Raw genomic sequence first — 15,206 nt, forward strand, 5'->3', positions numbered from 1 at the left:
AGGATTGATAAGCAATTAGATTGCTGATTAAGCTCAATTTGATTGAGCAATATAATTTGGTTCAAGTTTAATCGAATTAGATTCAATTTAGTTTGATCCAATTAGATTATAAGATAACCTAATTGTTAAGGGTGATTGATTTCTAGTTTGATCAGGAATTAGACTCAATTAAATTATGCTTTGATTAGGATTTAATCTAGTTGGTTTGGTACCTAATTGGATTGGATCAAAGGACGACTCATTCTCTGATCCACTTGGTCCCTAGCTGGCGGTCAGGTTGGTGAGTTGGCAAAAAAAGTCGTCTTTTAAAAGAGCAACTTTTTTCTGAGCAGTATTTTTGTGAATAGTTTGAGCTCGGTATTATTTTGATAATTTTTTTAAAATTAATCGTAAATGGATAAAAAATCCCTAATAAACCAATAGGTTCCAATGGTGGCGAGCATGGGGAATATTCTACGGCCAAGATTGGTTTTCCTTATCCTACAACAAAATAGAACTAATGGGGCCAAAAGGCCTAGCATACCACATGCTATTCTTCACATAGTTGGAAAAATTACTCTCTTATCGATTTACTATTTCCCACGTAGTACACCCAGAATTATAACCTTGCCTTCATAATGTCACTCGCATTAGCTAGACATCATGTACCAGAAATTTGGTGAAGGAAAGAATTACATTTGCTTAAAAAATTGGCTCCGCCGGATCACAGCATTTCTCCAGAATTTTGAACTCTTGTCTGCCTCGTGGTTGCTGATCATTGTTGCAGACCCATGACCGTATCTCCCTCAAGAAACAGCACCATCAATTGTAGGCATCTCGAATTCTATGCATCATGGTTGCAGCATCCCTCATGCTCATGCGCTCTCTCCATGATTGATTCGCGCATGAAAGTCCCACTTTCACCAAATTAAGCATGCATTCTTGGATTTTCCATGCTGCATCGCTTCCATTCCGCTGGCTATTAGCAATATTGCTGGGTTCCGGTAACATCAACACTGGATTAGCAATATCCATGACTCCATCGGGAAAAGCCATCTCCACAAACTTGCAAAGGCTCAGGCCATCCTGAAACATGTCATCAACCGGACTTTTTCCTGTAAACATCTCCAGTAGAAGAATCCCATAGCTATACACATCCCCAGAGGTGGACACATGACAACCTGCCCCATACTCTGCAATCCATGGATATCTTGGCTTGAACATATGTTATAGAGATAGAAGATACATAACGGAAAGGAAACATAACTCAAGACTTGCAAGTTTATGAAAAAAGAGGAGAGAGATGACGACGTTAAAAGAGGAAGTTACCTGGAGCGACATATCCAATAGTACCCTTTATCCCAACTGTAGTGCTTGAGGACTGAATGTGTCCGCCGGTACCTTCATTTAGGAACCTTGCTAACCCAAAGTCCCCAACATGAGCACACATGTCATTGTCAAGTAGAACATTGCCGGGCTTTAGATCACAGTGAACAATTGGCGGCTGACAATTGTGATGTAGATAATCCAATGCATCAGCAATGTCCACAGCTATATCTAATCTTTTCCTCAAGCTTAGACTATTCACATGAAGATCCTCGACTGGTTTGGGATGCAACCATGTCTCTAAACTCCCATTAGGCATGAACTCAAAAACCAGAGCTTTGAAATCATTGCCTTGGAAATCTATGCTCGAGCAGGATGTTAGTATCTTGATGAGATTACGGTGACGGATGTTTCTCAAAGCTTCGCATTCGGCAATGAAGCTCCTGGAAGCGCTTCGATGCAGAAGGTTGAAAACCTTAATAGCCACAGTTGTATTGCCATCATCCATAATCCCTTTATACACGGACCCATATCTTCCCAAGCCAATTAATTTGGTAGAAGAGAATCCATTCGTTGCCTTAACCAGCTCTGCATATGAAACCCTGAAATTTTGATCCTCCAACAATTGAACAGATGAAGTTTGCTGATTTGGTTTCTGTTTCCAATAAAGAACAGCAAAGCTGGAGAGTATTAAGAAGAAGATGATTGTAACAACTATTGGAATCATAAATTTTAGCAGCTGAGACCGCTTTTTGTTTTCAGATGATTTCACAGGGCACTTGGGTAAGTTGAGCTCTGGAACTCCCCCACAAAGCCCATCGTTGCCTACAAGGGAGACTGCAGTTGCATTTTTGAAGATTCCCTCGGCAGGCACTTCCCCCTCAAGACGGTTGAAAGAAAGATTTAAGCCACTTGAAGCATTCAAGTATTTAAGACCTGCATCATTGGAGTCTTCAAAATTTAAGTAGCTCGAAAAGTTCAAGCCTTCAAGAGATTGTGGGATCGACCCCGTAAGGTAATTGTGTGAGAGATCCAGTGCTCGAAGCTCCTTGATGCTGCTCAAAGATGAAGGAATGGTCCCCGTCAGATGATTGTATGATAGAAATAATCCTGTGAGACCCTTTATGTTACCAAGAGATGGTGGAATGCTTCCATTGAAGAAGTTATTGTTCAAAAATAAGAATGCAAGGACTTCACATTTGCCAATCGCGTCTGGAATATTACCAGACAACTTGTTCCCTGAGACGGCAAATGTTCTGAGGTTTGTCAAGCTGCCAACTTCTTCGGGAAGTGGACCAACCAATGAATTGTTAGATAGGTTGATGGAATCTGACAAAAAAAAGGAAGACTAACTATTTCTTTAGGTATGTTACCTGTCACGCCCCGATCCGAGATTTTGAATCGAGGGTCATGGCAACCGCCGCATACTCATAGAAAACTCTTCCCATAAGCATGCAAGGCATCTTATCATACTATCCTAAAACAACAGCGGAATAATTAGTCAACAATTAAAATCTAAAATATAATGACCTAAATTTTTTTTTCTTTAATATCTCAATAAATTCAACAACAATTCAAAGGCTTTGCATCAAATTCAAAAAGCCTTTCAACCTAAAATAAAAGTACGAAGATTCTGCTTCTGATCACTCTTCTATTCATATCTTGTATCATCTTAATTCCTCAACATCTGTAAAAATAGTAAAATAAGAGGTAATGAGCTAGACAGCCCAGTAAGCAACGATCACTTCTCAACAGATTTCATCAGGCATATAAGTAAATAATCATTTATAGAAAATAAGCATATAGAGTTCATCAATTCGAAATCAATTTCAATTATGCAATATAATTCATGCCAAATTCATTTCTTTTTCGAAATTTCAAGTTTCTTTCGGGATTTCAATTTCTTTTGTTCTTCAATTTCTTTTCGTCAACCATGAGCTATGACCACATTTTCCCTGTGGCAGGGTCATAATACCGCGTATCTGCTTGCGGTAGGCTGCGAATCATCTGGCAGCCATGTCCTTTGGAACCGCTGGTCTCGCTGGCGGTTTGTCGCTGGTCTCTCTGGCGACATGTCGCTGGTCTCGCTGGCGACATAAACCCTCAGGACAATCAATTGCCAACATACATGCCCCCATTGGCAGGGTCCTTTACATAGTCAGGTTGTCAATTCTTATTGTTTCTTATATCATAATTCTTCATAAATCATGTTTCATATTCTAATTTCGATAATAAAACATATAATCATGTAGTATCGAAATCAATCAATATAATGCATCATGAAATCAATATGTTCAATCATGCTTCATCATAACATTTCAAATAAGATATTTTCATAACAAAATACCATTCATCCAATTCATACATCGTTTCACAAATCATGTCAGAAGAATACATTATAATTTGCCGATAAATCTAGAAAAAGTGAAACATTACTTACCTCGAACGCATTCCAATAAATCCACATAATTCTATAAATTTTCCTCCAAAAATTCTATTCGTAGATCATATCGCGATATCCCATGATCAAACATCCATAATCCTATACAGAATCAATTTCAATAATTAGAAAGAATACGAATACCATATTTCAACGGTTTAGATTGGATCCGATCATCTAATTTCATCTAATCAAAATCTAATTAAGACCTAAACGATCCAAAGTTTGACTATCAGATCAAATTGGATTCGAAGTGATAGGACCAAGGTTTCTTCATCGATTTCATAAAATCAAGTGGAGAGAGAAAATCAGAGGAGAGAGAATTCATGAGGTACAATTCGAATTGATCAGGTGACACAATCCAACATTACGATTGATCCAATATCTCAATTGGTGAAATCAACATGATCAAAATAAATCATGGCTAGATCGGAATCATGGATGATCAAATCTAAAGATTCATGGTCTAATTAAGGTGGGTGCCAATACGCTGTCTGACAATCATAGATCAGGGTTCTTCATTAGAATCAGATCAGACTTACTAAAAAAATTTTTTCATTCACTAACCTTTTTTTAGAGAGAGAATCAATCAAGAGAGAGAATATTTTAGAGAGAGAAAATTCTAGAGAGAGAAAATTTTAGAGAGAAAAAACTCATCTTGAATTTTTCAGATAATATGATTCAACAAATTTTGATCGATCAGATCAAATCATGCTAAAATTATCATGTGAATAATTCAATAAGATCATGAGAAATAAAATCTAAAAATACCTGATCTGATCAAAGTGGATGTCGGTGTATCGTCCGACGATCACAGATCAAAAATTTATTATGAGAATCATTTAAATTCATCATCATACTTCTCAAAATTCTAAAAATCTTAGGAGAGAGAAATAACCTAGAGAGAAGATTTTAGAGAGAGAAAATACTAGTTCAGGCTGAAAGAGAGAGGGAAGAGAGAGAAACTCTCTTTCTCATATTTTATTATTTATATCATTATTTATTAATTAATTTAATAATTTTTCTTTTCTTTTCTTTTTTTTTTTCTTCTTTTTTTTTCTTTTTCTTCATGGAAGAGAGAGGAGAGAAAATCCTATTTATTATTATTATATTATTATTATTTTATTTTTCTTCTTTCTTTTTTTTTTCTTTTTCTTCTTTTTCTTTTCTTTTTCTTTTCTTTTCCTTCTTCTTTTCTTTTTCTTTTTCTTTTCCTTCTTCTTCTTCTTCTTCTTTTCTTCTTCTCCCGTGGACTTGTTTTGGGCTGAAACAGGGGACCTCACGGTCCCCTCGTTGGGTGGCCGGCCGGCGGCACAGCCGGCGTGGGACGACCATCGGCAGGAGAGGAGACGTTCCGGTGGCAAGGGGCAGCCAAACCGGTGGTCGACGGTGACCACCGGCAACGAAAAAATGGCAAAAAGAAGATTCTTCCGCAACAAAATCCGGCGACTCCGATCGCCGGCGAGCGTGCACATCGGCACGGGAAGGAAGGGGGAGAAGAGAGGAAGAGGAGGAGGCTTACCTCCGTCGCCGGCGAAGCTTTTTCGACGAAAAATTGGATGGCACAGCGACGGGTCTCCGTGAAGAATTTCCGACGATTGCCGCCGTTTTGCCTCGAAATTTCTCGATGAGAAGAGAGAGGAGGGTTCTCCTCCTTAAATAGAGCCGGAGGAAACTCATCTCTGACTCTGATTGGTAGCCGACGAGAGGAGGAAGAAGACTCCCTTCGGGAGTCTTCTCCCCTGTTATCTGTTTTTTTTTTTTTCATTTGGGCTGGCTGGGTTATCACATTCTTCCCCTCTAAAAGAAATTTCGTCCTCAAAATTTTTTTTGCTTGAGTCTTCATATTTTCTTACTTGAATCTCATCCTCAAATATTTCAATATTCTAATTCTTGATATAAATTCATTCTTAATTCATTTCATAAGAAAAAAGTCGGTACATCAAACATCGATCTAAAATGGAACCATTCATTTTCTTATTTATCAAAATCAACATCTCAAAGATTTTTAATGTTTCAAGATTTCGAATTTATGATCTCATTTCTTATAAAAATCATGTTCAATATCTCACGACTCAAATTAAAATCAAATCTATCTCTTGTGAATAGAAAAAGGTCAATGTCTCTATTCTTGCATAAGAACTTCATTCATCATCATTCATTTATTTATTTATTTATTTTTTAAAAAATATTAATCACTCTTAATTTCAATCCATCATAAGATACGAAAATATACTTTTATGAATCATTTGATGACATCCTAATCAATCAAAATTCAAAAATATTTTCTTTTATTAGTACTTTCAAAGGTTGAAGATTTATCATTTCAATCTCATTCTCGAATTTTTGATATTTTAATTCTCGATACAACTTCATCATTGAGTCATTTCATAAAGATCAATATCACCATTGTTGATTGAATCAATATCACTATTTCTAGTCATCGAAATTTTTTTACTCAAACCCTCAAACTCTTAAATATTCTAATTCTTGAAGCAGATTTTTATCATTAAGTCATTCCATAATAAAAATCAATAACTCAAAAATTGATCTAAATCAAAACTATATTTTTTCTTATAACCAAAATCAATGTCTCTATTCTAAGTAAGTATATCAATTTTCTTTATCTAAACATTAACAACTCTTAATTCATCGATTCATTATCAAACTAAATTATAAATAACTCCAATCTATCTTTTGTAGAACAATCGTCAATATCAATAGATAACCTCAATCTTTTCTATTCAGTCAGAAAAATAAAAATGATCAAAAGAATTCAAACTTCAAATTTTATTATACCCTGGAGATAAATATTTGAGTATAATAATCTAAGATCAAAATCATCATCCGATAAACGATCTCAAATTCTTCCTAATAAATAAAAATTATAAAATTCAATTTTAGAATAGAGAAAATTTTTTTCTAAATATTCTAAATCTAAAATCAAAAATCAAAGATCCACTCATCCTAGAATTATGATGCTAAATATTTTTTTTTTGTAGCATAGTAGGTGGAAGCACTACTTTTTAAAAAAAATCACATTAGGATATCCAAAATAACTCAAATAAAATATTATTCTTTCTAATATCAATAAATTTTTTTGTATCAAACAATATCATCTATCATAATTCTTTGACTCAAAGAATCAACATTCCTGACTTACTCAAAGTAATCCAGATTACCATGCTTCCGCTGCGCACTCTGATCTAACAATCAAAATTTCTTAGGTTCATCAAAAAGTTTGATCAAATTATTTCTTTACCTTATCAATAGAAAAGATCTAAAATTTTAAATTTCAATTGAAGTCAAATATTAACTTTCGATTTTCATTCATACTTTTACTGGTGTACAATAATCTTGATTAACCCTTGAGTCCAATATCATATTTAAACCATCATATAGATTTACTATAATCAATATGAATCAAATCTTAATTCTCATATCAATTCAATTTGATAATTTCCAAATCAAAATCTTTATAAGTCAAATTAATGAAGAAAAAAAAAATCCTTCGATGCTTCACCAAATTTGGACATAATCTTAATATATAAGAACTTCAAATCATTATTTTTTTTTAAAATTTCTATCATCAGGATCTTCAATATCTATCAAATATCCTTTCATAACAATCATATAAGCTTAAAAAAAAAATCAAATCTCCATTTAATGGTAGTTTCAATTAGGGACCTCATTAACAAAAGCAAAGGAACTCCATATCAATTCCTAAATCCAAAATTTTTAAATTATAAAATTCACATGGATCCCTTAGTCTGAAATAAATATAAATCAGATCTTTTATCTTAATCTGAAGATATCAATTTTTCATTAACAACCTCAACAATAATATCAGAAAATCTCTTGATCAACTTAGATACGAAGTCTTTAAATTAAAATTTCATACACATCATGTAGTCTCCAAGAGACATAATAAGATCCATTATTTAGATCTAAGGATGATGATTAAAGCTTCCAGTATGATGAATATCCTATAATCTCAAAATCAATTTCATCAATAAGACGTAGGTTTCTTTGCAATATCCTCAAATATGTATTCATCATAATATGCCACTTTATATATAATCCACATACCAAATTCAATTTCGATAAATATTCCAATCAAGCATCATAAAAGATTTTTCTTAGTCCATCCTGAAACAACATTTTATTATCAAATCTTTATCTTGTCAATAATAGTCAACTTCTCAACTAGAAGTAATATCATAGTATTATTCTCACATCGAATTTGAACTTACGATTCACTTGAATAACCATAATGCACAATAAAATTTTATGTCAATCCTTTTGTGATTACTTTCGATCAAGATCTAACTAATCATATCATGATCTACAGATTATCCATCATATTTTAAACTCCATATGTCATAATCTCTTGCGATCTTTTTATACATAATCTCAATATTTAATCAAAAATTTTAAATATTTCTCCCACTACAATCATCAAAGATCTACACTATAATGTCCCTAGTGTCTATCCACTTACACCCATTCTATATCTAATTCTATGTTTCATAATTCATCCACTTATGCTCTGATACCACTATAATTGTCACGCCCCCGACCCGAGATTTTGAATCGAGGGTCATGGCAACCGCCGCATACTCATAGAAAACTCTTCCCATAAGCATGCAAGGCATCTTATCATACTATCCTAAAACAACAGCGGAATAATTAGTCAACAATTAAAATCTAAAATATAATGACCTAAATTTTTTTTTCTTTAATATCTCAATAAATTCAACAACAATTCAAAGGCTTTGCATCAAATTCAATAAGCCTTTCAACCTAAAATAAAAGTACGAAGATTCTGCTTCTGATCACTCTTCTATTCATATCTTGTATCATCTTAATTCCTCAACATCTGTAAAAATAGTAAAATAAGAGGTAATGAGCTAGACAGCCCAGTAAGCAACGATCACTTCTCAACAGATTTTATCAGGCATATAAGTAAATAATCATTTATAGAAAATAAGCATATAGAGTTCATCAATTCAAAATCAATTTCAATTATGCAATATAATTCATGCCAAATTCATTTCTTTTTCAAAATTTCAAGTTTCTTTCAGGATTTCAATTTCTTTTGTTCTTCAATTTCTTTTCGTCAACCATGAGCTATGATCACATTTTCTCTGTGGCAGGGTCATAATACCGCGTATCTGCTTGCGGTAGGCTGTGAATCATCTGGCAGCCATGTCCTTTGGAACCGCTGGTCTCGCTGGCGGTTTGTCGCTGGTCTCTCTGGCGACATGTCGCTGGTCTCGCTGGCGACATAAACCCTCAGGACAATCAATTGCCAACATACATGCCCCCATTGGCAGGGTCCTTTACATAGTCAGGTTGTCAATTCTTATTGTTTCTTATATCATAATTCTTCATAAATCATGTTTTATATTCTAATTTCGATAATAAAACATATAATCATGTAGTATCGAAATCAATCAATATAATGCATCATGAAATCAATATGTTCAATCATGCTTCATCATAACATTTCAAATAAGATATTTTCATAATAAAATATCATTCAACCAATTCATACATCATTTCACAAATCATGTCAGAAGAATACATTATAATTTGCCGATAAATCTAGAAAAAGTGAAACATTACTTACCTCGAACGCATTCCAATAAATCCACATAATTCTATAAATTTTCTTTCAAAAATTTTATTCGTAGATCATATCGCGATATCCCATGATCAAACATCCACAATCCTATACAGAATCAATTTCAATAATTAGAAAGAATACGAATACCATATTTCAACGGTTTAGATTGGATCCGATCATCTAATTTCATCTAATCAAAATCTAATTAGGACCTAAACGATCCAAAGTTTGACTATCAGATCAAATCGGATTCGAAGTGATAGGACCAAGATTTCTTCATCGATTTCATAAAATCAAGTGGAGAGAGAAAATCAGAGGAGAGAGAATTCATGAGGTACAATTCGAATTGATCAGGTGACACAATCCAACATTACGATTGATCCAATATCTCGATTGGTGAAATCAACATGATCAAAATAAATCATGGCTAGATCAAAATCGTGGATGATCAAATCTAAAGATTCATGGTCTAATTAAGGTGGGTGCCAGTACGCTGTCTGACAATCATGGATCAGGGTTCTTCATTAGAATCAAATCAGACTTACTAAAAGAAATTTCTTCATTCACTAACCTTTTTTTAGAGAGAGAATCAATCAAGAGAGAGAATATTTTAGAGAGAGAAAATTTTAGAGAGAGAAAACTCATCTTGAATTCTTCAGACAATATGATTCAACAAATTCTGATCGATCAGTTCAAATCATGCTGAAATTATCATGTGAATAATTCAATAAGATCATGAGAAATAAAATCTAAAAATACCCGATCTGATCAAAGTGGATGTCGGTATATCGTCCGACGATCACAGATCAAAAATCCATTACGAGAATCATTTAAATTCATCATCATACTTCTCAAAATTCTAAAAATCTTAGGAGAGAGAAATAATCTAGAGAAAGGATTCTAGAGAGAGAAAATACTAGTTCAGGCTGAAGAGAGAGAAGGAAGAGAGAGAAACTCTCTTTCTCATATTTTATTATTTATCATTATTTATTAATTAATTTAATAATTTTTCTTTTCTTTTCTTTTCTTTTTGTTTTTTTCTTCTTTTTTTTTTCTTTTTCTTCATGGAAGAGAGAGGAGAGAAAATCCTATTTATTATTATTATATTATTATTTATTATTATATATTTTTCTTCTTTCTTTTTCTTTTTTTTTTTTTTTCTTCTTTTTCTTTTCTTTTTCTTTTCTTTTCCTTCTTCTTTTCTTTTTCTTTTTCTTTTCCTTCTTCTTCTTCTTCTTTTCTTCTTCTCCCGTGGACTTGTTTTGGGCTGAAACAGGGGACCTTACGGTCCCCTCGTTGGGTGGCCGGCCGGCGGCGCAGCCGGCGTGGGACGACCATCGGCAGGAGAGGAGACGTTCCGGCAGCAAGGGGCGGCCAAACCAGTGGTCGACGGTGACCACCGGCAACGGAAAAATGGCAAAAAGAAGATTCTTCCGCAACAAAATCCGGCAACTCCGGTCGCCGGCGAGCGTGCACATCGGCACGGGAAGGAAGGGGGAGAAGAGAGGAAGAGGAGGAGGCTTACCTCCGTCGCCGGCGAAGCTTTTCCGGTGAGAAATTGGACGGCACAGTGACGGGTCTCCGTGAAAAATTTCTGGCGATTGCCGCCGTTTTGCCTCGGGATTTCTCGATGAGAGGAGAGAGGAGGGTTCTCCTCCTTAAATAGAGCTGGAGGGAACTCATCTCCGACTCTGATTGGGAGCCGACGAGAGGAGGAAGAAGACTCCCTTCGGGAGTCTTCTCCCCTGTTATCTGTTTTTTTTTTTTTTCGTTTGGGCTGGCTGGGTTATCACATTACCACTGAGATTATTTTGAGAAAGGTCTAATACTTGTAGCTGCCGGAGGTTTCCAAGGCTCGGAGGTATGGGTCCTTGTAAGCCATTGACATATAAATCGAGAGTGATCAACTGAGTTAGGTTGCCAAGGGAGGATGGAATAAAACCTGTAAATCTGTTGTTAAATAAGCCTAAACGACGTAACTGCCTAAGATTTCCGACCCCTTCCGGAATGGTACCTGTTAGGAGATTTTCAAACATTCCTAGTGCCTTTAGATTGACCAGGTTTTTGATCCCAGATGGAATACTCCCTGATATTTGGTTAGAAGCCATCACTAGATATTCAAGTTGTGTGGAGAGGTTTGCTATTGAAGTAGGCAATACACCTCCTAGTTTGTTGTCAAGCATAACTAATCTTTTTAAATAACTGCAATTTTTCAGAGAAGTAAGGAATTCCCAACCATGGACATTGTCTGCTTCAATTCGATTCCTGTCTAGAAACAGTTCGGATAGATATTTCAATCTTCCAAGATCAGTAGGCATGAACCCGGTAAACGCGTTATCTGGGATATTGATAATCGAAAGTCTTGAGGCATTAGATAGTGAAGCTGGAATTGGTCCTCCAAGTTTGTTTGAACCAAGATAAATGGATCGGAGATCTGGAAGTCTTATGCCGATGTCGGATGGTAGGCTCCCCTGCAGCTGGTTTGCTTCAGCAGACAAGACTTGCAAGGATGAAAGATTGTAAAGAGATGCAGGGATGATACCTAAGAGCATATTATCTTCCAGACCCAAGACTTCTAGACGAGCAAGGCGGCTGAGTTCTTCTGGGATGCCTCCCCCCAGATTATTCGTCCCTACAGACAGCTCCGACAGATGTGAAAGATTACCAACCCAGGGTGGGATGACTCCTGTGATGTTGTTTCCAGCTACTGACAGAATTTTAAGCTTGGATAGGTTGCTGATCTCATCAGGTATCGTCCCCGCTAGTTGGTTGTAGCTCAGGCTGAGGACCTGAAGGTCCAAACAGTACGTAAAGTTCACAGGGATTACCTCTTCAAATGAATTGAAGCTCAAATTAAGAAAGTGCAGCCGGCGCAAGCGACCGATCTCCGGCGGGATCTCACCGTAGAGTCTGTTGTCTGATAAGTCGATTCTTCGAAGAAAGCTGAGGTTGCCAATGAAAGGAGAGAGAGGACCTGCCAAGCCATGAGAGACGAGCTCCAAGGCTGAGACCCTCCCGGGGTGTCGCTTGCGGGTGCATGAGACCCCCTCCCAATCGCAGACATGGATGGTGTTATTCCATGAGCTCAGAGCTCCAGGGGCTTCGCGTGTTATCTGATTCTTTATGGCAAGCATGGCCAGCCGGTCTGTCTCATTTCCTGACAGTGTCGAGGACACGAGCAGGGCTGAGGATAGGAGAAATAACAAACATAGGGTAGCCTTCACTGGTTTCAGTATGTTGGGACTGTGCATGCTTGGAGGTGGAGTAGGAATAACTCATGTCTCTGCCTTGTTTATCTGTTAATTTATAATGCTGCTTACTTGACCCACACGAAAGTTAGACATCAACTATGACAAAGCAGAGCCATGTTTTCTTCAACGCTTGCCGAAATCTATTCCCATGACTCCGTTTCCAGCCTTTCTTGAGGTCGTGCTCTTCGAGATGAGTGCAAAATATAAAAAAATCTATCGTTCAGTTAGTCGTTAATGATGTGACTGTTATTAATGCTTGGTTGTTGATAAGTGGTGAGTATTCCTGCATTTCACGCGGGCGATCAGTTGACGTTTCATCGATGCTTGGCTGTTGACGAGTGGTAACTGTTCCCGCTCGTGACGACTCGCGACCCAACTTTTCGTTAGCGTTTGCTTTGGGTAATTTGACTTTTCATCGACCTACCCTTTCGGCTCTAGCTTTTTCTCGTGGATTAGTCATTTCATTTAGGACTCATTTTGGCAGTAGAACGAATTTTTTCTCTCGACGGTGTTATGCCTCAAAAATTGATTCTAGAAAAATAATTTTGATATATTTAATTGAACATGATAACATAATCTATTGTAAAATAATTTATATTTATTTAAATATTTATTTTTATAAAAAAATTATGTAAAATATTTATTATATCTTAAATAGATATAAAACAGTATCTTTTTAGTCTCAGATTTTATATAAATATTAATATAATATTATATTAATATTATATTAATATTTAGATTAATATCATATAAAAATATAGTATTAAAATAATATTTTCAAGAAAAAGGACCTTCAATTTCTATCCTATAAGAATTTCAAAACCCCATCTCTCCATGGATTTTTTTTGCCTATGGGAAGACTTTTTTTTCATTTTCTCTCCTTTAAAATTTCTAATCAAATAAGAGATATTTTTCTACTTCTTATGAATCATACTTTTATCCTCTAATTTCTGTGAACTAAATAAGTCCTGAGGGACTCAAACTTACTGAAAACTTCCTTTTCCCATACAATTTATCATAATTAAAGTCTTTTCCTTTCTTTTATAATTTATTTTATTATACTTTTAGACATATGCGTTTCAAAGTCAGCCAATCTAATATCAACTAATTGGCATCTCTCCCTACACAATGGTAATGTTATCATTATATTTTTAAATTTAAAAATAAAAAAATATTAGGCTCTAGATATGGGCCGTCACACCATCTAAGAATGCATTTTTGTATCCGTATGGTTAGATCTTCAATTTGTATACTTTACTATTGATATTGGAAGAGCATTAGACTTGATGTGGACTATTTTGATCATTATGGAAAGGATTGTATAGGGTCAAAAAATGAGATCCACCATACTAGAAAGCCAAATTATATGTCAAAACTTCCAGAGATCATAACCTGCCTGAACAATACCTGATTGAGATATGCTATTATAAAAATTTAATAATTTTTCAAGCTTTACAATATGCATGGCACCTCTCCTTAAAAGGTATAGTGCCACTACAAGAAAAGCGAGTTTTTACGATAAATTTATTTATGACGAAAATATTTTCATGGTAAATAAGTACATTAACGATGAAAAATTATTTTCATCATTAATAATTAAATATTTACAATGTAAATATTTTTTATCATAAATAGCTCAATATTTATGATGAAAAAAATATCATCATAAATACAAGTTATTTGTGACAAAAATAATCATCATAAATAATAAAATATTTATTTTAATTTAATATTTTTAAATATTCATGATGAACATATTTTTATCATAAATAATATCAGTATGTGCGACAAATATTGATTTTTTATCGTAAATATTAATTACTTATGATGAAAATTTTTCATCGTGAATATTTGAAGGAAAATAAAAAATTTTAAAAATCAAAAATTATAGAATATTTGTGATAAAAAAATTATATCGCAAATATGGAAGTATTGATGATAAAAATTATATTTTCATCACAACTAGCGAATTATTTACGATGAATATTTTTCATCGCTAATATATAAAAAAATTTAAACATATTAAAAATTTAAAAGTCATAGATTATTGGCGACTAAAATATTACATCGCAAATATGGAGTATTGACGATGAAAATAGTATTTTTATCGTAAATAAAAAATTATTTATGATGAAAATTATTCCTCGCTAATACATAAAAAATTTAAATATATTAAAAATTCAAAAGCCACAAATTATTAGCAACTAAAATATTACATTGCAAAAATATGTTTATTTGCAATGAAATATATTTTTCGTCACCACTACTCACCTATTTACAATAAAATTTTTTAGTTGTAAATAGTTATCAAATGAAAAACTAAAATAAATTACAAACTATTTGTGACAAAAGCATATCCATCGCTAATAGTTTAATTATTAGCAATGAAAAAATATTTTTTGTCGCTAATAAGCATGTTTTAAAAATTTAAAAATAAAAGATAATTTATGATAAAAATTATTCATTGTAAATAATGAACTATTTACGATGATAAATCATTTTATGATCGCAAATCATCAATTATTTATGACGTAAATTTTTCATCTCTAATATTTAAAAAAATAAAAAATTTAAAGTTTTA

General features: G+C 34.1%; 2 protein-coding genes across 4 annotated transcripts; both read right to left on the minus strand.

The window, feature by feature from the left end:
• Positions 1-541: 541 nt before the first annotated feature.
• On the minus strand, positions 542-6,560 carry LOC140856434 (probable LRR receptor-like serine/threonine-protein kinase At3g47570). Of its 3 annotated transcripts, XM_073253657.1 has the most exons (4): positions 2,917-6,560; positions 2,679-2,782; positions 1,309-2,586; positions 542-1,172 (listed from the first exon to the last, which is right to left on the minus strand). In XM_073253657.1, exons 3-4 carry the CDS (start codon positions 2,030-2,032, stop codon positions 802-804), a joined length of 1,095 nt encoding a protein of 364 aa, XP_073109758.1. In that variant the 5' UTR covers positions 2,033-2,586; positions 2,679-2,782; positions 2,917-6,560; the 3' UTR covers positions 542-801. The 3 variants fall into 3 exon arrangements, with proteins under 3 accessions (XP_073109758.1, XP_073109757.1, XP_073109756.1); XM_073253656.1 differs by having other exon boundaries at positions 2,679-6,560; XM_073253655.1 differs by lacking the exons at positions 2,679-2,782; positions 2,917-6,560 and having other exon boundaries at positions 1,309-2,669.
• Positions 6,561-10,570: 4,010 nt separating this feature from the next.
• LOC105037471 (uncharacterized) lies at positions 10,571-12,752 on the minus strand. Its single transcript, XM_073253658.1, has 2 exons — positions 12,277-12,752; positions 10,571-12,163 (listed from the first exon to the last, which is right to left on the minus strand). The coding sequence occupies exons 1-2, from the start codon at positions 12,436-12,438 to the stop codon at positions 11,123-11,125; spliced, it is 1,203 nt and encodes a 400-aa protein (XP_073109759.1). The 5' UTR covers positions 12,439-12,752; the 3' UTR covers positions 10,571-11,122.
• Between the last annotated feature and the right edge of the window lie 2,454 nt (positions 12,753-15,206).

This window comes from Elaeis guineensis, chromosome 3 (assembly GCF_000442705.2).
Source record: "Elaeis guineensis isolate ETL-2024a chromosome 3, EG11, whole genome shotgun sequence".
Classification (NCBI taxonomy): domain Eukaryota; kingdom Viridiplantae; phylum Streptophyta; class Magnoliopsida; order Arecales; family Arecaceae; genus Elaeis; species Elaeis guineensis.

Excerpts from the sequence above, each read along its gene's own strand:
- LOC105037471 (XM_073253658.1), bottom strand. The coding sequence starts at position 12,438 with ATGTCTGCGATTGGGAGGGGGTCTCATGCACCCGCAAGCGACACCCCG. Across the intron at positions 12,164-12,276 it reads ATCAGACAACAGACTCTACG|GTCCTCAGCCTGAGCTACAA; the intron begins GTGAGATCCCGC and ends TTGGACCTTCAG.
- LOC140856434 (XM_073253657.1), bottom strand. The coding sequence starts at position 2,032 with ATGATTCCAATAGTTGTTACAATCATCTTCTTCTTAATACTCTCCAGC. Across the intron at positions 1,173-1,308 it reads TATTGGATATGTCGCTCCAG|AGTATGGGGCAGGTTGTCAT; the intron begins GTAACTTCCTCT and ends CATGGATTGCAG.